This window comes from Protopterus annectens, chromosome 3.part0, assembly GCF_019279795.1.
Source record: "Protopterus annectens isolate FY-2018-M chromosome 3.part0, PAN1.0, whole genome shotgun sequence".
Lineage (NCBI taxonomy): Eukaryota > Metazoa > Chordata > Ceratodontiformes > Protopteridae > Protopterus > Protopterus annectens.
Window position 1 is genome coordinate 645079814 of NC_056731.1, and position 27673 is coordinate 645107486.

At 39.2% G+C, this 27673-nt stretch overlaps 1 protein-coding gene across 4 annotated transcripts in view; it reads right to left on the reverse strand.

Annotated features, from left to right (window-relative positions):
- Positions 1 to 27673, reverse strand: part of ELMO1 (engulfment and cell motility 1) — a 3030107-nt gene that overhangs the window by 2474398 nt on the left and 528036 nt on the right. For all 4 annotated transcript variants that reach the window (XM_044065043.1, XM_044065038.1, XM_044065039.1 and 1 more), the window contains one exon: positions 22650 to 22802. In XM_044065043.1, the coding sequence (XP_043920978.1) occupies positions 22650 to 22727 (78 nt within the window). In that variant the 5' untranslated portion in view covers positions 22728 to 22802. The remainder of the gene's footprint in view (positions 1 to 22649; positions 22803 to 27673) is intronic.

Genomic DNA, 27673 nt, shown 5'->3' on the forward strand with positions numbered 1-27673 from the left:
GATACCCATGAGTAAGGAATAAACAAGGATTAACAATATCAGATCAGATATTAAAAGTTAATTACAATAAAATTACTGCAATTATCAAAGCAGTGGTGAATAAGTGGAATAATATGTTTATAATGTTAGAGGACAGATTACAACTGATAAAAATGGTGTTACTCCCCAAAATATTGTATGTAGCCCAGGCTGTTTTGCTAATACCCGAGAAACGCTTTCTCAAAGAGAAAACTTCAATCTTACTCAGATTCCTTTGGTATCCTAAAAGAAACAGAGTTGCATTTTCACATCATATTAGACAATGGGAGCAAGGGGGATCTAAATTTTCCAGATATAGAGTCTTACATAAATATTTCCATACTTAAAACTGTGATAAAGTGAAAAAATCCTAGTTATTCATCTAATTGGAAACTGATACATTCAAGCATAATAATGAACAAAAACACCTTGTCAAAAAATCCTTTAGTTATAGACATATTTTTTTTTAGTATAAACCTACAATATAATACAGTAAAACCCACCAAGTTAAATCTATTAACCACCTTGGATGTTTTTAGGATGTTTATTAATATGAATATGGACACAAAGCTTTGGTTTATAGATTTAACTCCATTTAGTATCATAGAAAACTTCTCTGATAGGGTGCATACAGAGATTTTCATTTCCTGGGAACAAAAATTGAATATGTTGGCTGCACTGCACATAAAAAAAAAACAAGTGTTGGATGCACAATGTTTATCATCAACTCATGGATTAAATAATATTACTACAGAGTGTTTAACATACTCTAAGCATCTGTGTAGAATAACAAATAATTCATCTTTTAAGAACATTCCAAAATTCATACATTGGCTGTTTGGAATTGTATACAATAATACTGATATAAAGAATGAACTCTCATACTTATATAAAGTAATAATAGCTTATAAAACAATTCCTAAAATCATACTGGCAACATTTAACTAAAGATCTATCGCTATCTTTATTTTCAGAAAACAGAACAAATGCACTGCTCTCAGTTAAGCTAACATCTTACTCACAATATTATAGAGTAATTGGATCCTTTCTAATTCCTGATAAAATTTCAAAATAGTAATGGGTTAAGTTGGAGATGTCAAAGTTTATTTAATGCAGATTGGTCTCATTTTTGTTGACTGTATTGAAATTAAAAAATATTGGAACGAAATTAATAATTTTCTGTAAGCAATATATATAGATTCATTTGATCTGACTAAGGCTTTATTATTGCTGAATGTAAATGAAAGTCCTCAAATGAATAAAAAATATTTGTGTTTATTATGGACCATACAAGCAATAGCTAGAAAATGCATAACTAGAAAACGGAATTCCAACACAGTGCCCACCATGGAGGACTTTCTATGTTTACTGAAGAAGACAGCACTAATGGAGATTAAAATCAAATAACTTATCCTAAGCCATTAGTCAATAATCAGTGGAAGAAAGTTTTGACTTTGATTAACACTCTGCAATTAGAATTGGTCTCTTCCAGTTAATACAAATACTTTATACTATGATTTACTGGCTATATTTTAAACTTGTTCCCATCTTGGTCTACTTATGTCAGGTTAAATGTAAATACTGCATACAGTTAAATTCATTTACAATGTACCAAGACTTTATTATGTTATATTACGTTAAAATAAAAACTATATGAGTAAAAAAAAAATAGAAGCCAATGGTGTTCTCAAAGGCAGACAGGTAGAAATGGTTGACAAATGAATTTTAACAGAAATATATGGCAACCCAGCATTCAGCAATTCACACAAAAGAATGGACTGTAGAGATCCCCATAGAAAAAAGGTCCTGGTCACACTTAAGACACCAAATACAAAATCTCTTCCATTTAGTCACACAGGATTTTCTACTAGTGTGTTTTTGGTCCCCAACAAAACACGAAACATGTAATCAGAAAACTGTTGCCTGAATGGAATCAAAACCCCATAACCCAAGTGTCAGTTGAAGTATGCACAACTGATGGTGAATGAGAGACCCATTGTCTTTAGTAAGAAGACTCATCCTGTGAGGTAACTTGTGACGATTGTCCCAGACCACGGGAAAGAGAATGGGGAACCAGTTCTTTCTGAGTCAAGACACAGTCACCAGCAAGATTTTGGGAGTGTACCACATGATCTTTTGCAATGCTATGGAAAGCACAAAAAGAGGATAGGCATACTACAGGAAAATCCCTTTCCAAGAAAAAGACATGGTGTTCAATTACAAAGCCAGTGGACCTGGAACTCTGGAACAGAACCAAGGAAGTTGACTGTTCAGAGGGCAGGCAAAAAGATCTACATGAGGAGCACCCCACCGATGAATATACAGAAACACCTCTCTGTGAAGCATCCATTTGTCAGGATGTGTACTGGACCTGATCCATGACAGTCTGACACTAAATTGTGCCTGAAGGATGTAAACCACTGGATGAACCAAGTGATGGCAGGTTGCAAAATCGCAATCCTGAACAGTTAGCCTACAAAGATGACAAGACTTCCCTCCTCTCCACTTGTTGATGTACCACATGACTGGTAATGTCAGAAAAACCTTTAGAGTACCTGGAAACCAAGTTGAGTGGAAAGGCCTCAAGAGCTAGGATTAGAGCTCTCATTGCTTCGATACTGATGCAATCTAACATCCGTTGATGATACCAAATATTCTGAACTTTCAGATTTTTGGAGGAAACTCCATAACCTTGATCAGAAGCAACTGTATACAGCTCCTGAGTAGGAAGAGGAACATGAAAAGGCAGATCTGGATTTAGGAATATCTGCTGAATCCACCAGTGGAGTTCAAGTTTGATACAGGATAAAAAGGGGACTGGAAACCCCAGATTGTAGCAGTGTTGGAACCAAACAGTCTTGGGATACCACTGGAATTTCCTCATGTTGAGTTTGGCCAAAGGAACCACGGGAATAGTTTATGCCCATAAACCCTAGGGCTTGAAGAAACTCCCTTGCAAGACGAAGCAGAAGAGGAAAAACAGACTGGAAAAAAGCATTCAAAGTGAGGCCCTGGGAGGTGGAAGGCAAGCCAGAACTGGAATAGACTGAATTTTGCAACCCAAAAATACTTGGTCTTAAGGAGTAAGCACTGACTTTTTGAGATGGACAGTAAATCCCACACTGCATTAGAAGTATAGTGAAGTATAGATTCTGAAGCAGGAGCTGCTGAGAGGGAGCTTGAATCAGAAGGTTGTCTAGATAAGGGAATATTTGAATATTGAAGCCTGAAGAAAGATACCATAAGGGACAGACATTTGGTAAATACCCTTGGAGATGTAGGAAGACCAAACGGTAAAGCAGACAAAGTACAGTTGTGTACACGTACCATAAATGTAGATGTTTGAGTGTATTCACTGTTGCAGTCATTACATTTGGGTTATCTGCTTGCAGGTAAGCCCTCAGACGGCCTGAATATCAAAGTCTTGGATTCCTGCATCGGATGCAGTCTCTTCTTCCATGATGTCAGGTCATCAGAGGTATAAAACATGCAGCAGACGCCATTACATCAGTTTTTCTTGCCCCAGATGTCAGCTGCCCCCACAATGGGAAGCAATTATATGATATGTTACACCTCCATGAAAAAGCAAATACACCAGAAAGCTTAAAGCAAGAAGCAAAGGTAGAGCCAAGAGAAGTCAGGGGGCTGGAGGGAGGGTAACCAGGACTGCAACAGTGAACACACTCGAACATCTACATTTATGGTAAGTATATACAACTGTACTATGTTCTTCGTGTTTCACTGTTGCAGTCATTACATTTGGGTTGATTCCCAAAGCTAAGAAAGGGAGGAGGAAGTTAGAGAGCATTAAGACCAGCTATTATGCACTGCAACACTGCAGTGGCAAAATCAGCTCTGAATTTAGAAAAATAGGCATGTGGTAATGCTTGATAAAGGTATGGACAGAGCTCCAGGTAGCAGCTTCTAGGATGTCCCTGGTAGGAACCCCTCTAAGAAAGGCTATAGAGGTAGATGCAGACTTGGTGGAATGTGATCTTAATCCTTGTGGGGTAGGTTTTCCATGGTGCTTATAGCAGAAATGAATGCAATGGGCTATCCACTTAAAAATGGTTTGTTTTGAAATGGCCTCCCCCTCTGCCCCTGCAGCAAAGCCAACTAGCAGCTGTTCAGATATTCTGAGAGGCTTTATCCTGTCCAAATAAAATCTAAGTTGTCTGTGCACGTCCAAAGAGTGCAGAATTCGTTCTCCTTTGTTTTGTGGATTAGGAAAAAAGGTAGGCAAAAGAATGGACTGATTTAGGGCCACACTAGACACCGTCTTGGGAATAAAGGAAGGATTGGTCCTGAGGGGAAACCCTGTCTGCATGGAAGATAATGAAGGGCTCCACTGCCATGAGGGCCTGTAATTCAGACACTCTTCTTGCTGAAGTGATGGCTAGAAGGAAGGCTGTTTTCCAAGAAAGGAATTTCAACTCTGCAATTGCAGCTGGTTCAAATGGAGGGAGAGTTGGCTTTTTTAATACAAAGTTAAGGTCCCAGGCTGGAGTAGGGGCTTGCCTGGGGGGGGGGTCTTAAATTTTTAGCCCCTCTAAGGAATTGCTTTAACAATGGGTGAGAGAAGAGGAGTGGTTCAGTATTATAATGTGCTGAAATTGCAGAGGCATGAATTTTAATTGACGAGAAGAATAGGCCCTTGTGGAGCATTTTTGTTAAGTACTGAAGAATATGAGGTAAACTGAGCACCGTAGTGCCCATACCCTGGGTCTGGCTCCAGGAACAGTATCTTTTCCACTTTTCAGCGTAGGATTTTCTAGTACTAGATCTCCTTGCTTCCAGAATAACCTCTAGCACCTGCTTACTGAGGGATGCTATTGAAGAACTCATGGAATCAGCCAGGCTGCAAGGTTCAGGGTTTGAAGCTGAGGGTGCAGAATCTGGCCCGCCTGCTGGGACAGCAGGGAAGGTGTCTAAGGAAGGTGCCATGGATCCAGCAGTATCATGCTGGGCAAGAGGGGGTACCAATGCTGGCGAGGCCAGTCTGGTGCAATAAGAATTAAGAATTGTCTTTGGTTTGTCCTGTTGGATCTTTAGCAGAACCTTTGAGAGGAGAGGCAGAGGGGGAAAGGCGTAAACCGAGAGGCTTTCCCAGGTGAAGGACAGGGCATCCACTTTCCAAGCTTGACTGTGGGGAGTCCTTGTGTAGAATTCATCCAATTGGAAGTTCTGGGGGGAAGCAACCAGGTTTATCTCTGGAGTCCTCCAATTGTTACTCAAGAGGTGGAATATTTTTGGTTCCAGTTACCATTCGTGTGGGTCCATCAGATTTCTGCTTAGGTTGCCGGCCAGTGAATTTAGCTTGCCTGGCAGGAATTGAGCTTGTAGGTGCACTTGGTAGCTCAAGGCCGTGTTCCGCAGAGCCATAGCTAGTCTGCAGAGAGGGTACAAGTGGGTTCCCCCCTTCTTATGTACCACATAACTGTGTTGTCTGTCTTTACCAATAATTGTCCTGGAAGAATGTGGTCCTTGAATTCTGTACAGCTAACATCTCTTTTTGGTTGATATGCAGGTGCATCTGACTCGGGTTCCATTTGCCCTGAATGCACTGCCCTGCCATGTGAGGCCCCCATGCATAGTCTGATGCGTCTGCAGTCAGGGTTTGGATGGCAGGGGCTAGATTGAAAGGGAGCCCCTTGTTGAGGTGGCAGGCCTCTGCCCACCAAAGGAACTCTGTCTTTATACAAGGAATGATAGGAATCACTGATTCCAGGTCCTGAGAATGTTGACACAATAGGCTTTTTAGATATCATTGTAGTTTCCTCATATGCAGTCTTGCATATGGAATTAGAAGAATGCAAGAGGCCATGAACCCCAGGGCTTGCAAAGTTTTCCTTGCAGATAGCTGGGTCTTTGTGGACAGTAGCTTGAAGTAGGCTGTCAAATAAACTTGTTTCTCTGGCGTGAGCTAAGCCATCTGGGAAGTTGTGTTCAAGCTTGCTCCCAGGAATACAATCTGTTGGCAGGGTACCAGATGAGATTTCTTTTCAATTATGGTGTACCCTAGTGAGGTTAGAAGTTTCTTTACAAATGCCAGATGTTTTAATAGCATGTCCTGGCTTTCTGCCTGAATTAGACAATCATCCAAATATGGGTATATTTGAATATTTCTCGGTCTGCAAAATGCAATGCTAGGAGCTAGACATTTTGTAAATACCCTGGGCGCAGTAGATAAGCCAAAGGGAAGTGCAGAGAACTGAGAGTGCATGGAGCCTGCTCTGAAGTGTAGGTATTTCCTGCAAGATTCCCTTATTGGAATGTGCAGGTAAGCTTCCTTTAAGTGTAAGGCTGCCAACCAGGCAACTTTGCCTAGCATAAGAAGCAGCTGTTGAAGTATTAAACATTTTGAATTTTGGGATTACCAAAAAGGTGTTTAGAATAGAGAGGTCCAGGATAGGACACAAGGAGCTTTCTTTTCTGGGTACCAGGAAAAGTCTTGAGTAAAACCTTGTCTCCTTTCTTCTGCTGGGACAGGCTGAATAGCCCTGATACTTAGAAGAGAGAGAACCTGATGTTGAGCCTCTGACCACTGATTTGGGGGTAGGTCTGGCCAACTGTTTGGGGTTGGTAAGGTGTGGAAGTGGAATCTGTATCCTTGGAAAACTATATTTAAAACCGATTTGTCCTGGGTAATGAGTTCCCAGTTTTCTGCATGTAGGGCACGCTTTTCTCCTAAGGGAGCAGGCAGCTGAGCAGGGCTTGGAAGGGTTAAGGTTAAGTCATTGTGACATTTTTCCATAGGGGGGTGTCTTACTACTTCCAGCTTTGGAAGCGGGAGCCCCCCCTCCCCCATGCTGCTTAGGCCTGTGTGCAGCCTGAGACTGTGACCTAGGTGGTCTGCTGTTCCTGGGTTTGGACTGAGAAGGCCTGGAAGAGACTAGAAAGGACCAATTCTTAGAAGGCCAATGCCTATTAAATCTGGGAGGCTGTACTTGCAGGAAATCTTTAACAGTTTGCATAGATTTAGCTTTTTCCTCCATCTTTTTAAGGACTTCTTCTGCCCTGTTGCCAAACAGGCCGTCCTGGTTTAAGGGAGCAACCATTAATTTAGCTTTAACATTATCTTGCAAGTTTTGCTCCTTAAGCCAAGCATACCTTCTAAGTACAGACACAGTGACAGCAGCCTTGCAAGATGCTTCTAAAGAGTCAAAACCACATTGCAAAGTATGTTTACCAGCTTGTTCAGCAGAATGCATTAAATCCTGTAATACTTTATGTTCAGCACAGTCAGGAATCAACATCATTTTCTGTTTAAGTAGTCCCATAATATGCTGATGATACTTTAACATATGAAACCGGCAATTTAAGGCCCTAATGGCCAAAGTAGCAATAGTGTAAACCTTCTTACCCCATCTGTCCAAGGCCCTGGAATCTCCATCAGAGGGGGAAGGCAGCAGTAGCCTTAATGCCCTTTGGTCCTTGGGAAATGTTCTCTGGATCTGCAGTAGGATTCTTGAAGAGGAACTTGTGAGTGTCAGGTACTCTGTAATACCAGTAAGGTTTTCTGGGAGCTGGAAGTAAAGCGTCTGGGACCAGGCTAAATTCCAAGAAGGCATCATCTACAATGTCCAGAACAGGAGGGATAGCTAAAGGCCTGTGTTGAGGGAGGAGTACGAATTCCCTAAGCCTCTTTTTGGAGTCAGAGTAATCCTGGCTTTCCCAGCGGAAATGCTCCCTAAGAGTGTGCAAGGTTTCACCAAAAGAAAAATCTTCTGGAGGGGAAGCAGAGCGAATGGAATCCTCTGCATCAGAATCCTCATAGGTAGATAAGGGCAAATCCTGGTAATCAGAAGAAACAGAAATTTCAGAATCCTGATCAGAAGAATCAGAAGAAAAATCAGTTCTAAGTCTCTAGGAGGGGGAAGGCTGGCTTCCCCTAATTAAAGTAATAAGGTCCTCAGCCAGTCTAAGCATTTGCTTTTTAGGCATATGGGCCTGACCATGCAGTTTGGATGTCAGTTTTCTAGGTGTGTGTCGAGTTTTAGGCCTTGATGAAGAAGATGGCATCAGTTTGAAATGCAAATCTGTAGACCTGAATACACCCTCAGAAGCCGGTGCCTGCACAGCGGCTCCAGACCTATCCAAGGTAGAGACATCCGCAGGTTCCATAGTCGAAGAAGCATCTCGCGGCACACCAGACTTCAAATGGGTCTCAGTAGAGGCCTGCGAATCTGAAGTAGTGGGTATCAGGGGCTGCAAAAGCACCTCAATGAGTACCGGCGAACTGGCGACTAGCTTAACAGAAGCGTCGTCGGCAGTTTTGGACCTATGCGATCTGTCTCTGTCTTTATCCTTTCGTTTTTTCTGAATATCGATAGTTGGATGGCTTACCAAAGCCATTTCTGGATAGTTAAACCAAGTACCAAAATAATTTGCTTTGAAAATATACAGACAAATGGTTCGGGGGTTGAATAAGGCACAAAACTTTCAGCGAGGGACGTCGTGGTCTGGGCCTAAGCAAGGAATGCAGTACGAATGAAAATCTTTATGAGGTATTTGCTTTCCACAGGTAAGACAATTGTTACCTTTTACTGACATCGGTTAAAATCAAGAAAAAGGATCCCCAATGGGGTACTTAGCTTTTTTGAAGACTTCGGTTCTGTAACTCGAAAACGAAAACTTCAGGAGTGGGCTGAACGGCACTTGCGAACTGCTTCTGCTTCGGGCACCGCACGGCAAGAAAGACTGATGTAATGGCTTCGGCTGCATGTTTTATACCCCTGACGACCTGACGTCATGGAACAAGAGACAGCATCCGACACAGGAATCCAAGACTTTGATATTCAAGCCAGCTGAGGGCTTCCTGCAGGCAGATAACCCAAATGTAATGACTGCAATAGTGAAACACGAAGAACATCTGATAATGAAAGGCAGAAAGAGAGAAATGTAAGCATTTCCTGAAGAGAAGGTGAATAAAGATATAAAAGTAAGGGTCATTCACATCTAGAGAAACTAGAAAAGCCTGGGGAAGCAAAAGAGGGTAAACAGTCTGAAAAGACAACATCATGAAGGAAGGAACCTTGAGAAAGGTGTTGAGAGGGAACAGGTCTAGAATGGGCCTCCATATCCTGTCCTTCCTGGGAACAAGAAATATTCTGGAATAAAAGTTGTTCCCTGATAAGACAAGGGAACAGGTTTGTATGGTTGCCTTTTCCACCACATCCCACAGCTCCAGAGGAAAATGAGACAGAGGAAAAATGAGAAAGATGTCAAGGAGGAGGCCGAGGGAGACCAGAAAATGGAGAAAGGAACTTCCAAGTCATAAAATAGCTAATTTGGTTGTTGTACAAAATCCAGGTATCTGTGCTTATCTATTGCCAAACAGGGAATGAAAGGGTTGGCCTGAGAGGCAGAAAAATCTGGTCAAGAGGGAGGGGAGGCTGGATGTCAGGTAGAGGCAGATTTATCACATTTATCACAAACAGAAGGTTTTTGGCCTCTAGAACTTTGAGTGGGGTTATATAGGAAAATCTGCTTAAAAACATTATATCTCTAGCAGGTTGTCTACTCTGTCTATAAACTAAGTAAGATAAGGATAGTTTCTTTGGAACTTGGGTACATGAGAAACAAAAATTGATTTGACGTCCTGCACAACCTTGCCCTTATCCTGCTGGGTTTTAAACAATCATGCAGCTGCAAGGTCAAAAATATTCTTGTCATCTAAGGGATAATCTAAAAGTTTGGCTTTAATATTCTAAAATAAAGCCTGAAAACGCAATCAGGAATATCTTCTCATGACAGAACCAGATGCAGCTGCCCTAGAGGAGGCTTCAGCTGCATCATAGCTACATTTAATGGAATGGCAAGCTACTTGAGAGGCAGAACTCAGCAAAGAAAGAGCAAAAGTCTTACTGTCCAAATCAGACATGTCATTCAAAACCAGCCTAGAAGAGCCAGGATGTAGTCATGTGGATCTGATAATAATGTCTCAAAGCCAAATTAGAATTAATATACACTTTTTCCTATACCTCTCCATAGCATGTTTTTGTCAGGAGGCAGAAGCTTGGGAGAGGAAAGCAGTTTGGATGGCTTATCTGTGGGCATGGGAAACACCAGAAAGATCACATGATGGACACTATGCCTCCAATAGTATTCATGATCCACAATTACTTTATAAAATCTGTCTGGTTACTTAGAGGACAGAGGTTGAGTCAGGAGCCTAAGAAGCTACTGTAAATGTGTCCAACAGGGCATCTAAAACTGAAGGAACTGGAGAAGGTCTTTAAGAGTCCATTTGCAAGAGTTTATAATATCTCTTTTGAACGTCTGATTCTTTGGAACAATCTTACTTAGTGTTCCATCATACAGACCACTGCATCCAAAAGGATAATTCCTAAAAAGGAGAATCAGGGGACAAATAATCCTCTTCATCAGACCTCAAAGCCAAAGGAGTGTATTTGTAAGAAATATGCTACGGACTCTTCACTAGAATCCAACTTTTCATCAAAAGAATCAGAATCCTGAGGTGTCTTAGATGGGATGGATGACCAGGGAGCAGTAGCTCTAGGACAGATAATCCCTGTGGGGGTTTCAGAGCCATAAGGGCATTTAACAGTCATTGAATAAAGTCCTGCCATTCTTTGCAAGGATCCTTAGCTGCAGTAGCTACATGTTTTGTTTCATTTTCAAAGGAACATCTGCCTTGACAAATCTAGTCGGCTTAGACACCTGCCTTGACTCAACAAGGGTACCAGGCACATCTTCCCAAACCAAAATTTGTGGAATCCCCTAGGCCATTCAGAAATGATCAGCCATGGTTCCCTCTCTACCTCTGTACCAGAAGCTGCACAGCCTCTGGATGTGCGAGTAGGCAGTTCCATGCAGGCCTTTAACTGGGTTGCAGCAGATGGAACTGACATCAGAATTGACTGTTCCTCCATTTCTTCATTCAACCCAAGGGAAATGTCTGGTGGGGACTGGACATCAGCAGTTTCAGTACGGGCTCTATTAGCATTTTTCTAAAGAGGTGGTTCAACTTCAGGGCAAAAGGATTCAGCCATGGTGTCCTGGGGCTAATAACATCAGACATTATTTTCCAAATAGAAAGGGAAGACAAATGGCTGTGGTGTGTCTTAGGAACAAATGGCTGACACACATCACACTGAGTATGGTCATGCATATCACCTAAACAAAAAAGGCACTTCTTGTGTCCGTCTATGGGGAATCTGCCTCGAAGACTTACATTTCCCCGTCCTGGATGACATGAAAACAAATTACAGGGAGGAGAAAAAGGATGGACGGAACCCCAGTGGGGCACTTATCTGCAAACAGGCTCTGTATAAGACTAACAGACTGAATTCGGAAGTTGCATTTGGACTGGCAGCAAAGTAGTTCTAAGGATTAGGTATCAGTACATCGCATATATAAAAGGTAAAACAATGGACACCAAAGCAACCCTTCCACTGCTCGAAGAACCAGTCCATTGGAGGAACGTTGTAGTAAAAAAGACTTTATTATTCTTGTCTTAAAGTTGCATTAAAAACTTCGCTATTCAGCGTAACAGTTCATTCAGTCAGAAACAAACAACACAATTTGAATCTATTAACACAATCTTTAGAGATTGTAACGTCCAAATAATTCATTTTCTCATTACTAATAACATGTGTAAAAGACAAAAAATGAGTCGTGGAATTGATGTAGTCAAAAAATTCCAAGAATTGTCCCTCAGTACCAGTCCACAATATACTTATATCGTCTAAAAACCTGGTGTAATGCTTTATTTATTCATTCCATTGAGTGGAAAAAATGAAATCCTGCTCCCATCTATGTAATACTATGTTTGCATACATAGAGGCACATGGGGCACCCATTGCCACCCCCTTTTTTTGTTTGTATATCTCTCCATTGAAAAACATGAAGTTATTTCTTAATATAATTTCCATGAATTCAACTAGCAAATTTATGGTGTTAGTTGACAAACCTGATTCTTTAACTAATGTTTCCTTGAACCAATCTAAACCCTGCTCATGGGGAATACTCAGGAAGAGGTCCACATCATCAATAGTTATTAGTAGCAAGTCTATTTGGAAAAGATCTCTCTGTATACCTCTTAAAAAAATCCCAAGAATCTTTGCATATGTATTTCAAGGTTGTGGCAAAGCTTTTAAGCCTATAGTCAGCAAACTTACCTATAGGTTCTAAAATTCCTCCTCTACCTGACACTATCGGTCTGAATTTTAACGGTTCAAGACCTTTATGTGTCTTGGGAATTCCAAAAATTATTGGGATTTTAGGTTTGTTGACATTCAGATAATTATAAACCTCTTCATTAATAAATCCTTGTAATAAATTATCAATCAGGGTATACTTGATTTTGGAATAAGCTAAGTTCACTTCATTTCTGGATAACAACTCATATTTTTCAGAATCTTGTAACATATTAAACAAATACATTTCACAGTCCTGCATATACATCAAGACAAGCCCCCCTCCTTTACCTGGCTTCATAGTTCTACATTTTTCTTTCCTTAGAAGCTGTATTAATGACATCTCTTCTGGTTTCATATTGGCCAGTACCCTGTCTGTTTTTTTGGAAATGATCTTTCTTATTTCCTTACTGATCATTTCTTCGAACACTTTTAAACATGGGTGGGTTGGGGGATTAAAAGTGCTGGACCTGGTTAATATAGTTTTTGTATGTGGCTGTCCATTAAAATTCAAATTTAAATTTATCTGCCTTACAAACAGCTTCAAATCTATTAAAGCTTCTGATAAATCAGTAGGGCACGCTGGAATAAAATTGAGACCTTTTATAAACAAGTCAAAAAACTCTTTTTTGATCTCTATTTCTGTAAAATTGTATATTGTGAAATTTTTATCTTTAACCAGGGTATAGTCTTTACTTTCTACACTTTCATATGAGACTGACTCATTAGAGTCATCGTAATCTAAAAAACTGTTATTGCTCACCCCCAAATCTAAGACTTCCTCCATTTCTGTTGCTGGTAATTGTCCCCCCTCCCCATGAATCTGTCCTGGGGAAAGTGAAAATCCTGATGCATGTTTTTTCTATTCTTTTCAGCTATTCTTTCACTCCTCAATGGTTCAGTGGGTATTGGTACATGGTCATTTCTATATGCATTAACTTGAACCCGGTTCCTACTATAGTCGTCATTCCACTTATTTCTCATTGCCACAGGGTAAGCTAACCCTTCTTTATATTCATTTAAATCCCTTTCTAACTTAGTGATTTTCCTATTTAAAATTTTCAAACAATACTGGTCCACCTCATTAAATACATTGTCATAACTTTTTTTAACAAATAAAAAAACAGTGTTGCTAATCAATTTTTCATTCATAACATTTAAATCCTTAAGAAGAATGTTGGTTTTGACTTCATATTCCTCAACCATTACTTCTAACACCTGCAAACCAGCTCTATTGAAAATGTTACACAATTTATCATAATATGCTGTACCTGGTTGTACGTTGTTTGGAAATTTAAAACAACGCAAACCCTTAGGTACCAGTTCAACATTCACACATTCTTTGAGATAATTAATCTCCAATTGATTGCTTTTATATGAATAAAGTCTTTCTTTTAAAATATTAAACTGTTGTTCAATGCCGTTTTTATCATTTTTTACAGTACCTTGCTTAAACCAAAACTGTTTGTCCGCCCAGACATTGAAATTTTATTGGTTGTTTTGAGCATCAGATTCAAGTGAACGCTGTCCAAGAAATGCTTCCACTGGGTTGTTGTCAGTTTGTTGGGATGAAAAGGTACCTTTATTAAAGTTATTTTGCGTTTTTTGTTGAGCGACCATTGTCTATGGGGAATCTGCCTCATAGACTTACATTTCCCCGTCCTGGATGACATGAAAACAAATTACAGGGAGGAGAAAAAGGATGGACGGAACCCCAGTGGGGCACTTATCTGCAAACAGGCTCTGTATAAGACTAACAGACTGAATTCGGAAGTTGCATTTGGACTGGCAGCAAAGTAGTTCTAAGGATTAGGTATCAGTACATCGCATATATACCTTATGCCTTGCATATATGACATGCATCTGATGTATGATGCCTGGAAGTTGCAAAGGCTTTGGTATACTGGCTGGACATTATGCTATCCTCAGCAGGATATCCCAAATATAAAGAATACTGCAACAGCGATAAAGAAAGGCAGCTAATGGAATGATCAATAGCTTGTTACATGAAATGGAGCAAAATGCAATACATTTTTTACAGCCGACCTGTGAATTTTTTCTATCCAATTGATTACAGGCATAGGACACTAAGAGCTGGTCATCCTTCTTGAACTCTGAACCAATTCAAGCCCCACTTCATACACACAGTACAGTCATTAACCAACCAGGTAACTTATGCTCTTGAGGTCTCCAGTCAAATAACTTTCAACATTTCAGTTTCCAACCAGATACCATCAAAAATACCTCAAAAAAATAAAGACCAATATAACTGGCCCTGACAATCTACCTGACAACTATCTTAAAATAGCAACTGAGGCTATTGTACATTCAGATTCAATTCTGATAAACTTATCTATATCTGAAAATAAGTTTCCTTGCTATAGAAAAAAAATATTCAATATTTCATTTCATCTCCCCTATGAAAATGTTAGAAAAAAAATGTATTCATAAGCAACTCTGTATACTAACAGATAACCAATTTCTGTCTTCACCTCAAGCCAGCTTTCATCCTCAGCGTCACAGCACAACTATTGCTTTGCTGAGTTTTGTTAATACAACCAACACCCATTGAAATGCCAGAAGCCTAGTTTCCACCATTTTCCTAGACTTATCAAAAGCTTTGGATACCATCTCCCACCAGAAACTCTTATATAAACTCTCATCCTTAGGGCTTCATCATCTCTTCATTGCACTGTTTACACAGCTACCTCTCAAATGAACCACAATCCATTTGAAAAAGATTTCTCCACCTTCTTACCTGTAACTATTGATGTTCCACAAGGATCTGTACTAGGCCCCATACTTCATCATATTTATCAATGGCCTCTTCACGGATTCAAGTAAATGCTATAGTTCAGTGCTATGCTAATTCAACTCTAATCTGCTCTACAAAATCGGTCGCTCTAAACTCCTACACCATACACTTCTAAGCCTCATTAATCAAAATTACTTCACTTTAAAACACTGTGATAGAACTACAATCACAGGGTGTCATAGACGAGCAGTTGAAATTCAATCATGTTATCACATGTGGTTAAAAAAAAAAATCATCAAAACAAAGTACATTATACACAGTGAAAACCTGCCTCAGTGATGTAGAAGACATAGCCACTACATTTACTGCCATCTCTCCTCTGTGCTACCCCAAACTTCACTAAATTTAAAAGTCTTGCAACTGTCTAAACTTGAATATTGTAATAAAATAGCCATATTTGTAGAAAACAATGAAAGAGCAGTCCATTGCTTAGCCCTCAGAAAATTAAACTGGTTAGAACTACCACATTTCCTAACTTTCTCAGCTAACTACAAACCACAGACTTATTTATAAGTCGGAAAACTACCCAGCACTTAAGTTAATACAACACCATGCCCCAAAACAGTTTTACACTCTAGAGAAAAATCATCGCCATAATTAAATCACCCAATACTACAGGACTCAAACAGTGTAGCTAAACTATGGAACCATATCCCACTCGCACCAAAATCTATTCAGAATGCAAACTAATTTTAAAACTCAACAAACACGCCATCCATCAAATATATGGAGCTATTCATGTACACCTCCAGAATAAAAGCCATTGTTATTTCCGCTTGAAATACCTAAGCATTTTTCTTCATTAAGAAGCCTATGCCCCACAACCAGTCTTCACCAACACCTGAATAGCTTCAGTAGCATCTCCCAGTTATTTACATTATTTTGTGACACTACTCACCCCTTTCCTGCTACACTTCTAAAATAAGCCTTATGACAGCCATGTATATAATTGTCTCTGAACCTGCTTCACACCTCACCTCTTAACTACAATATTAATATTTTCTGCCCTACCTAGTCCCTTCGCTCAATTCCATTTCTGAATTTCTATGTACCAATCACATGATCTATTATGCATATGACAGTTCCACTACTACACCTCTTCAAATGCTCATCTATTAATTCATAATTATCTTTTATATTTTAACAATTGCCTCTACTTTCATATGAACATAATTAGCAAATGTATATCTAATTGTCACTGTACATTTAATGCCTGCTCATGCATATTACCAAATGTCTGTTTAAAAATGTTTGCAATATATTACAGCTTCCCTTTCTAGGCCTCAGGTGACAAGGGGTTTTTTACTAAACCCATTTAGACAAACTCGGTAAACAAAAGCAGAAGTAAAAAATTAACTCCACCATTCAAGGTGAATAAAACCAGAGTTGTCTATGCACATTTAACCTATGCAGCTTATATCCCCTTCTGTTAAAATACTGTGGGGAAAAAAAAAGCAGGCAGGTTAATTACACTGGTTAAGATTCAGATATGATGCTAATTTAGGTGCGATAGCAGGGTTTTATGTTGTGCCACTCTATTCTTACGAAAAATGGCAAGCCAACTGGTAGGAAAATGTGTTGTTGTGTCTTTCGGCTTTTCCCGGTTAGGGGCCGCCACAGCGGAACTCCGGTCCGCTAATGATTGGTAGTTGATTTTTACGTGCCAAGTTACCAACCCTGATGCACAACCTTCAACGAAGGTACGCATATTCACGCATGTCTCCACGCAGAAGATGCTCTAGCTGAGAATCGAACCAGACAGCGTCTTACTGTGAGGCGACAAAGCTACCGCAGCACATCTCTGAAATCCACCTGACTAATGTGACAGCAGCTATGAACAATGCTTTCCAAGAATGATGTTGCAAGTCTGCTTTACCAGCTTACTCAAATTGTGACAGTGTCTCAGCTTTTCTTAGAATAAAGTTCAGGTCCCAATGAAGAATAGAATGGTTTAAAGAATGTCTCATCAGGACGGATGTTGTCAAGAAAGCTTTTCAAACTCACTGCAATGTTAAAGAGGAAGAGTTAAACCAAAGGAACCACTGAAACAGGAGCTGTGAAAGAGTCAATACCACATTCTGCATCCCACATGGAAAACAAACCATCTGACCCTCTAAACCTCCCAGGTACAGGACTTCTGGGATGCTGTATTAACTTAGACCATCTTTTTAGGGTAACAGCAGAAACAAAGCAAAGCTTGTCCACCACGGAGAGGTTTAAATCTATTTAGTACTAAAAATCAGCAAGTAAAAGAAAAATAAAAACACAGTGAAACGTGAAGTCAGCTTAAAGTAACTGGATAAGCGCTTTTGGCTGGAATGCCTTCATCAGATCCTGTTGTACTAAATTTTGCTCATTAAATTTAAACAGAGGCTTAGCCAATCAAAGTCTACTTCCTCAGCTTCCACCCTTTCAATAAAGGTTTTAAACGGTACATTCCATTTAGTCCAGGCAGCTTATCAGCCTGCAAATCAGCAATCCTGTGGGTTTCCATAATCTCAGTCAAGTTGCAGAGATCCTCCATTCTCATACCTTCAGTCAATACTTCAAGTACCATAAAATTAAAACTATGGCCAGGATCACTTATTATATGTTGTGCCAAGGCACTGGTTTTGCTTTAGCTTGATAGCACTTAAATGGTGCAATACCCTCTCTTTAAAGGGTCTGTTGGTCTTACCAACATAAAAAAGTGCATACATTACAGCTAGTGACATAAATAACATTCTTGGTATCGCAGTTGGCACACGCCTAAAGCTTGTATTCCTTCCTAGTAATAGCATGTTCAAACCAGGTCTTGAAATTTAGAAGCCCACATACTTGACATTTTCTACATGTGAATGTACCCATTCTCTTAGTGATTGAGTTCATCTTGTTAGTAGGTCTATCTTGACATAGAAGTTGTTTTAAATTCTTTCTATTCTTAAAACAGAATCTTAGTGCATCACCCACTATACGTTTTCATCTGCTGTCAAGATCTTATTGTCGTTTCTTCTTATATCACATACTTGTTGCATATCATTGTTATATGTAAGCAGACACCTCATTCTTCCTGTTGGTTCTCTATTGCTCCTCGTTGGTTTATCTTCCTTTTCAATAGAGTCATGAAAATATGGTTTACCTTTGGTTCTTCTCACCTAGTTAGTTTCAGCAGCCCCTTTATAGTTCTCATTTACCTTATAGCCTCTCTTACATAGGTGCTGTTTAGTAAACAAAAGCAGAATAAAAAATAAACTCTAGCATTCAAGGTGAATAAAACCACAGTACCACAGCTGCTCAGTTTCTTCATAGTTCGCCTCATTAGTGTATAACCTGGATGCTCTGAGAAACTGTTCCCTGATAACATGGGGGAATATATGTCCCGGGTGCATGCTAGTTCTGTGTAATAGACGCTTTCTCCAGCAATGCTTCAGGAATATCTGTGTTTTGAGTATACCATCTACTCCTCTTTGAAGTGTACCATCAAGGAATTCTACCTTCTCTTTTGAACTGTTGAAGTCAAAGTCCAAAAATGATGATGTTTTCCTCAGATAATCAACAAAGGCCAACAGCTGTTCTTCATTGCCCTTCCAAAGGAAAAATATATCATCCACAAATCTCTTATAAAACAATATATAGGTCTTCCATTCATTCACATCACTGAACACATATTCTGCTTCCCATTGAGCCATTACAATATTCAAGTAACTATTAGCACATGAGGTGCCATTGTGACAACCCATTTCTGTAAGTAGTATTCTTGTCCAAAGAACAAAACGTTATTCTCCAGCACCAATTCCAGTAGAAGTCATATCTGTAGGATCATTTTCTTATCAAAGATTTTCCTTTCAGCCAGAAATTTTCATACAACTCCAATCCCATAATCATTCGGGATGACCGTGAAAAGACTTCTTATGTCCATTGTTACCATAAAAAATTCTGTTGTTCCATCCAATGTATGAAGGCATGAAGACAGTTTCTAAAAAGAAATGCTGGGTGTCTTTCAATACTGTCACTGCCTTTGGGAGTGCTTCTTTCAGTTTATGCTAAATAAAGATGGAGGTGGGCTCTGTGATCCATCCATTATCTGAGACTATGGGGCACATTGGTGGATCCTTGATGTCTTTATGAATTTTTGGAAGACCCTTGATGATTGGTATAGTGGGATGGGTAACTACAAGATACTCGTACAGATCTTGTGTAATAACACGGGTCATCAATAAATCATACAAAGTCTCCACTTCTTTCAATGATCTTGTTCAGTTCACATTTCAATATTTTCTTATAAGTCTATCATTCAATAGATCAAGCATTTTCCTATAACAGTGGGATTTATAAAGGAGCACTCTTGCTCCAACTTTGTCGGCTGTTTTTATCACAATATTATTATTTGCAAGCTCCTGCAGAGCATGCCTTTCATTCACACTCAAATTATAAAAATCATGGCCATTACTATTTTATATTTGAGCTACATCCATCCTTTTAGGGTATGAAGAGTCCCTGCTGACTAACAGAAGTAGGCATGTGATTATAGCTGGAGTAAATGAAAATTCTGAGAAGGCTTGTCAGAGAGGTGAGTTAGCAGACCTGGGTGAGGCTGACTTTTGATTTTAAGTGAGACCAAAGAAGAGGAAGCTACATTTGTCACTGCTAACACTGGACTAGGAGAATAACTCTGGTCTTGCACAGCTTAGTATTCTGAAGAAACCTCATGATCAACCATAAAGTAAGAACTCCTAGGGCATATGACAAATGGAGAAAAGTTGCTGTACTTGGTGCTAGTCGGGGAGGCAGTAGGCCATAGTAAGGCTTTCCTCAAAGCCGTATGATCACCCATACTGTTTACAAACTTAGGGACCACTCGTGCAGCATCACAAGAAATCTACTGAGCCTATCCACTATAAAGTTCGCTTGATCAAGAATTTGTTGCACAAAAAAGCATTGCAATTCTATGGCCTATTGTCACAATGCTTTTTTGACAAGGGGGATAGAATATGACTTCACCCTGCTGGCTGATGTACTGTACAGATAACATGATATGTTGTCAACATGGATGGCAATCAACCCCGGAGACAGGTTGCCCTGAAAGGCTTCTATACAAGGAGAAGTGCTCTCATTTACAGAATATAAATGTGTAGAAAGGACTAATTAAGTCTAATGAACTGTTTGCATTAGATAGTGCCTCCTTAACCAGAGGCAGATGTACCCATGGTGACTTGGCAATGGGGACAGGGAGACTGAATAGACATCTTCTGTTCGAGATGGACTGGTGAAGACTCTGTTGAAGGTGTGTGTGACATACCCTTGGATGCAAATAGGTTGATCCATGAATCCTTCCAAGTGAAATGAATGAACTCAAAGGGTCCACTACAAAACTTCAAGTGAAACCATGCAAAAGGGACACAATGAACAGTTAATACCATCTGGAAGAGTATTGTATAGATCTGGTTTGCTGATTGTGTGGGTGATAAATTAGAAGGGAAACAACATGATGGAGAGATTGAATGTCTTCTATTGGATGTTCTTTTAGTCTTATGACCATGTCTAAGTGGCTGTCTATGAACACCAATGCTCTGTGACATTGTTGTGTTTGATCAGATTCTTAAGGGTAGACACAATAGGACAAAGTAGTCTCTCACCTGTAACAAGACTCAATGGTGGTGAAGGAATCAGTCAATGAGATTTTGGAAGGCTCTAATCCCTCAATCTCATGTGAGTCTTGATCACTGCAATACATTTCATAAATACCTAAGGGCTGGTTTCTGAATTAGTAATGACTGGCTCCTACATGAAACTGCTAGAGTTTCCTGGAAGAAGGAATTCTGATGTGCAAATAGTCTGAATTGAAGACTACATGAAATCAAACAGCCAATGAACAACAAAAAGGCATACTAACTAGGAATCTAGAATGGAGGAGCTTTCACTACTTTAAAAATAAATGTTTAAATAATAACAGATGCACTGTAAAACAGAAGAATATAATGAACTAACACATTCTTTGCACCACACAAGTGGCATCCAGTAACAGGAAAGCAAGGGGTTTAACTTGTACTTAATAGAAAGTTAAGCTCATGCCTTGCTCACGTAAGATAACAAACCTATCCTACAAGCAGAATGACTCCTCAAATTCTAAACAGAAGAGGAAAAACCTGTCCTGCTATGCATTTTAATTTAGTAGCTATAGCAAAAATGGATGTTTATTCCTGGGTGGTGCAGCGGCAGCGTTGTTGCTTCACAGCAAGAGGTTCTCCAGTTCGATTCTCGGCTGGAGTGCGGGGAGTGCCTTCTGTTTGGAGTCTGCATGTCCTCCCCACAGTTGGGTGGGTGTTCGAAAGACATGCGTAAATGGGCATGCCTTCGTTGAAGTTTGAACGTCAAACTGGCACCTCGGCGTTCATGAAAATCTACTGCCAATCATTAGTGGACTGGAGTTCTACTGTGGCGACCCCTAACCAGGAAAAGCCGAAAGACAACAACATTAAGCATAAAAATAAAACTGCATTAAACTCTTCTACCATTCTACCAATACCAAATAAACCTATTGCAACTATAGCAGTACTAACATCACTTAATAAAGCAGTATTGCAATATAAAAGCAGACTTCTCAATCAATTTTTCATATTACATCACTGGTTACATATAGTTTTTGTTGATCCAAAGCAACAGGCAGTATGGAGGTAATCAGCCACTTACAGGTAATGCCCAAGGACGTTTAGGCTTGCCAGACAAAAGTGGCACAGTAGAGCATGGGAATTAATGTTAGATGTAGACAAAAATGGTCTTCATACACATCTGTCTGTACAATTTTAATGCAACAATGAACAAAACTCAGCACCTGAACTCAAACACAAAGAAAGAAGTAATTTTCAGGATGCAAAATATGATTCTACTAGTGGTCATGCTAGTTTGAGGCAACTTTGAGCCATATGGAAAAAAGGAGGATCCTCTGTAGCCTCTCAGAGCCCAAAAGGAAATGATACAAAAAAACAATGACAGATTCATGGTGTGTACGTGTGCAGGACTGACTGTGTTAGGGAGGGGATAGTAATGACAGGTACCACTAGATCTACAACTCACTGCTGTGAAGTTCTTACTGCACATAAGTACCATCTGAGGAGTTTTTTTTCTTTTTTTTTTCTAGAAAACTGATTTTAGTTAATTGCAATGCATACAGCAGTAATTAATGCTTTGGATGCAGAAATTCAAACGCATGGTAGGAAACTGGTCAACTGCCAGACTATTTTTTTTTTTTTTTTTGAACTAAAACGGGCATCAGTTTAATTTTCTTGCAAGATTTCGGGGCAGATAAAATAATGTAAAAAAATCTTGCATACACTAAACCCATGGATGCTGCATCTGACTTTGGAATTTCAACTGCTATTAACATGTATTAATTTAATTGCACCATGGCTAGGCAAAGGCTGAAAATGGTCACCCCTCCCCCAATTTGGTTACTGACAAAAATATGTATGGAAGGGTGCACAAAAGGATTTGCAAAAGCTACAAACTTTTTTGCAGAATGCTCTGATAACCACTTTGCTTAAATTGTTAGACACAACAACAAACATGAAATAAATTATTAAAGTTTGATTCAATAAATTGTATTTTCTGGATGTTGCAGACTGTACAGTACTACATTCTGAATTTAACAAGGGAAGTCATAATCATTAGCCACTAACCTGATCTATCTCCATGAGCTTTGGAAAGGCCCCAGGCCACTCTATGGCCACCTTCACTGTATCAGCAGGAGGCGGCATTGTGGTTATTTAGTAGCCCTCACAGAACAGGAAAAAGAACTCCTGGGAATGGGAATAATCCGCTCTTTTTTACACCTGCAAAGGAAAAAAAATAGTAAGTCACCTTGTAACACAAATATGTAGCAAATACTAAAATCCAGCATCTCAACCTACATTTATTTATTAATTGACATTTGTTAATCAGGTTAATCCAACTGAGCCACATGGCCCGATTTCAGTGGAGGCCCGAGGAGAAAAGCTCCAACATAACAGAAACAAAAAATTTAGATACTAGACAATATATAAACAGAGAGAACAAAAGCTGACATGCAATGTAGAAAATATAAGAATAATAAACAAAAATACAATGAATATACCTCCAGTGGAGAAATATATGGTTGACAGAAAAACAAGTACGATAAAATATACCTCCAGTGGAGAAACAAGTCTGACAGAAAAAATGTACAAATAATAAAAGCAAAAGATGCGCATATTTTAAAAATACTTAAAAGTAAAAGAGGAAGCAGTGACAGTATTAACATATCTGTTCCACTGTAGCATAATATTACTATAGAAAATTCTGCAGATTAGGCAACAAATTCTGAAAAGAAGAAGAGAGGTAGAAGTAAAAAGGAGTGGAGATTGAAATTAAGGAGGTTTATGGCAAAGGCAAGATCTTGAGTTCAGAAAGCAATTCTTGACTTCAGTTTTGAAACAGCTGGTACTAATAATGCTATGGATGTTAGGTGGGAGTCTATTCCAAGCTAGGGACACTGAGTATTTGTAGAGGAGTTTGGTTTGTAGATGTCAAGAAGGTTCTGGTCACATCTATGAAGTGAACAAGAAGGGATATAAGGGGATACTATGGCAGAAAGAGAGGGATAGGCTAGGGGTGTATTTAACAGGCAGTGTGAGTTGCAGCTGGGAAAAAGCAAGAGCTGGGGGAATTCAAGCCACTGAAGTTGTTTTAGGGCAAAGCAATGATGTGATTTTTATGGTTGGTTACAGGTGAATCAAGCTATATTGTTATACGTTTGAGTCTGGTGAGTTGGAATGATCGGAGATGGGTAAGGATAGGGGAGCCACAGAGGAGACATGGAAAGAGGAAGGCTTACATAATCATAGGAATGAGTAGGAATTTTGAAATTATAGCCTTGCAGTTAGTAAATGGGAAAGAAGCACAACATATGGCACTTTTGACAAAATGTTGTTGTTTTTCTTTTGGCTTTTCCCGGTTAGGGGTCGCCACAGCGGAACTCCGGTCCGCTAATGATTAGCAGTCGATTTTTAAGGTGTCGAGGTGCTAGCAAGACGCCCAACCTTCAACAAAGGCATGTCCATTCACGCATGTCTTTCAAACGCCACTTGACCATGGGGAGGACATGCAGACTCCACACAGAAGGCGCTCCAGCCGAGAATCGAACGGGAGAACCTCTTGTTGTGAGGCGACAACGCTACTGCTGCACCACCGCGGCTTACCCGCACTTTTGACAAAAATGGAATTTAATTAGAAATTTGATCATAGTATCGTAATTTTATGGAGAAACTAAAAAAAATGCATCATATCAAAAGCTATGCAAATTCTCACGTCATTAATCAAAACAGAAATAACGATCAATAGCTAAAAACAAATATTTTCTTTATTATATAGTGGCAAGCACTTTCATTCTGTACATACAACTTCAGGCATCATTACATTAATAAATACATTTAAATAAACCTCCAAATGGTCACATGATAAAAACTATTCAGCGATTTAACCCTTTTCTCCTCAACACTGTTTTACAATTTTCTCTATCATTTATACCAGGAAGATTGCAGGCATTCAACTTAATTTGTCAACAATATTCCTTCCAATCCAACTCTCTATCAGCATCAAATCTCTCTTCATAATTCAGTGCCTGGTTAATAACAGAAAATAAAAAAAACACTTTGTCTTTAGTATTTGTGGCCTCCGAAAGACATGCGTGAAATGGGAGTGCCTTCGCTGAAGGCTGGGCGTCGGGCTGGCAACTCGGCACCAGAGAAATCGACTGCCAATCATTAGCGGACTGGAGTTCTGCTGTGGCGACCCCTAACCAGGAAAAGCCGAAAAAGACAAACAAATGGCACTTAAACACATGTTTAACTACAGCATAGCTGAAGTCTGACTTTTTAGCAGCACGTAGAGGTTAATAAACTCTCATTTGAAATTCTCTCAGTGTTCGCCCTATATAAAAAGCTGTGCAAAGTCCACAGAGTAATTTATACCACCATACTTAGATCTACAGGCATATTTATTCTTTAAAACTATATCAAAATTCCTTGACAATACTCGCACTAATTACAGCTGGCGCATTTAAACATCCCATTTATGAACATATTCAAATTGTTGGGAGACAAATCATTCGCGTTTTTATTTTCTATAAAAATGCTCCTTCAAACTCTTTCCTCTTTTAGACACAAAACATGGTGGTTCTCCTATTACATTTCTAACTTCCGGGAAGCTCATGAGAAACTTCCAATATCATTTTATTATTTTTCTAATCCCCTTTTTATCGACTGAATTTTCCAATATTTTTATCCCCAGTTTTTTTTTTTAATTATTCTCACATTTACCATGTTCACATACTAAGCCCTCATTTCTATTATTTATTTTTTTATATTTTATTTTGTATTTGTTAACCAGGAAAGTTCAACTGGCTACAGGTCCATTTTCAGCGGAGGCCTGAGGAGAAAAGCTCCAAATGTACAAAAACAAGTATAAATACAGTGAAATTATTACAGTGAGTTATCACAAAACTGAGATTTGTTTAATATGTACACACAGGTACATGTTTTTCTCACATACACAGCAAAGGTTGGAAGCAAGTAGCTCAGAAATAAATAGTTAAAGATTTCATCTGAAAAAGGAAAACACATATAATAAGGTAGTTATCATACATGGTGTAGTGTTAATTTTAAATCTTTCCAGTAGGTGGGTGATGCACAGAATTTTAAACAGAGTCAGAGTTTTATTCTTGTAATGAGGTTCTCACTTATGAAACATGTTTGAGTGGGGGTTAGTCAGGGTTTGTACAGAGACAAGGCCACTTCATTTTTAGGTATTTCCTAAGGGATTTTTTGAATTGGGATAAGGAAGGGTCAGTGGCGAGTTCAGCAGGAAGTAGGTTCCAGTTTTTACCAGCAGAGTTGGAGAATAATGATTCACCAGCTGAACTGTTGGTTTTAACAGTTTGCAATAGCAATTTTTTGGAAGAGCGAAGGGATTTTAGGTTACTGTAGGAGGTAATGATATTTTTCAATATGGGTGTACTGTCTGGTTGGTAGAGTATTTTGTGAACAACTATTAGTTGGCTATATTGCAGTTGATAGGGTAGTTCAAGCCAGTCTAACAATTGAAGGTTATGGCAGTGGTGGGTTCTATAAGTTGATCCTGTGGCAACTCTGGCAATGTTATTGTAGCACCTAGTACATTTATTGAGATTTGATTTGCTTAGGTTTACGATGATGGGTGAGGCATAAAGAAGGGTTGATAGTAGATGTGTATGGGCAGTAACAGTTCTAGTAGATGGGGTTAGGAATGGTTTAATCCTCTATAAAGAGCCTAATTTTTTATTAACTGTTTTAATAGTTTTGTCTATGTGAGCAGCAAACGTGAGGTTGTTGTCGATGATCACTCCCAGTAGTTTAGTACTAGGTTCTGGGGAAATTATGGTACCATTGTTGGATATTATGGTGAGAGGTGGTGAGGGGACCTTACGAGTGGGGGAAAAGAGTAATAGTTTGGTTTTATTTGGGTTTAATAGTAGTTGGCAACCAGTGAACCAGTTCTCTACTTTCTTGAAAGTGATTTGGGACAAGGACTGTAAATCTGTGTGGGGAGGTGGCAGAGCAAATTAGGGTCGAGTCATCTGCATACTGAGTACAAGCTGCATCAGGGATGACTTTGTACAGGTCATTAATGAATATGGAGAATAGGTGGGGACCTAATATAGATCCCTGTGGGACTCCAAGGGAGACTAGTAAAAGGTATGATAGGTTATTCTTCCATAGTACCTGCTTGTTGTCTGTCACTTAGGTAAGAATGAAACCAGGTAATTGCTAGGTTATCTATGGAGAGTGATTTTAATGTGTTTAAGAGTAGCTGGTGATTTACCATACCATGGGTACTTAGACTTCAGTAGTACACACCCGTATTCCCAGAAACATAGTATACTTAAGGGGCAGTGTATCAGAGCTGCCAGGATGACATCTTTGGAAGAGAAAATGAAACAAGAAATGGAATTCATTGGTAGTATGTTTAGGGAAAGAGGGTTCCCAGACTATATGATTCATGACGTAATTGGGTATGTTATACAAGAATGGGGTAAAAAATACCCACCCTTACTAGGGAAGGGAATCATTCGAACTACTTTGAACAAAAATATAAATGAGGCAAGTAATTCACATTGTTCAAAATCTTGTATTTTAAAATATGGGCATCATGTTGGCAAGGTGAAGGAAATAATTAATGCCAATTGGAATATCATCACCAGTGACGAGGGAATCAATTAGTGACAAGCCTACTTTTGTGTACAAAACTGGGTTTAACATAAAAAGGATTATTGAGTGGAAATCCAGCAGGCAGTCATTGAAAAATTTCAACACCAACAAAGGTACCAAGAAGTGTGGACATTGTTCACAATGTTCTTTTATATTTGAGGAAGATAGTTGCACATTAAATAATATTAATCAGAACAAAATTTGGTTTGTTAATGGCAATTGTCAATCCCGACATTTGATTTATTTAGCAATGTGTAGTTCTTGTCCTTGTTTTTATGTCGGGAAGACTGATAGTTCAAGAATAGAATTTATGACCACATGTATTGTATAAAGAAAATGGACGAGAACAACGCTTTATCTCGCCATGTGGTCAGTAACAGCACTTGTCATAATTTTAAGTTTGCCATTTTGGAAATTGTGAAGCCCAATCCTAGAGGTGGTGA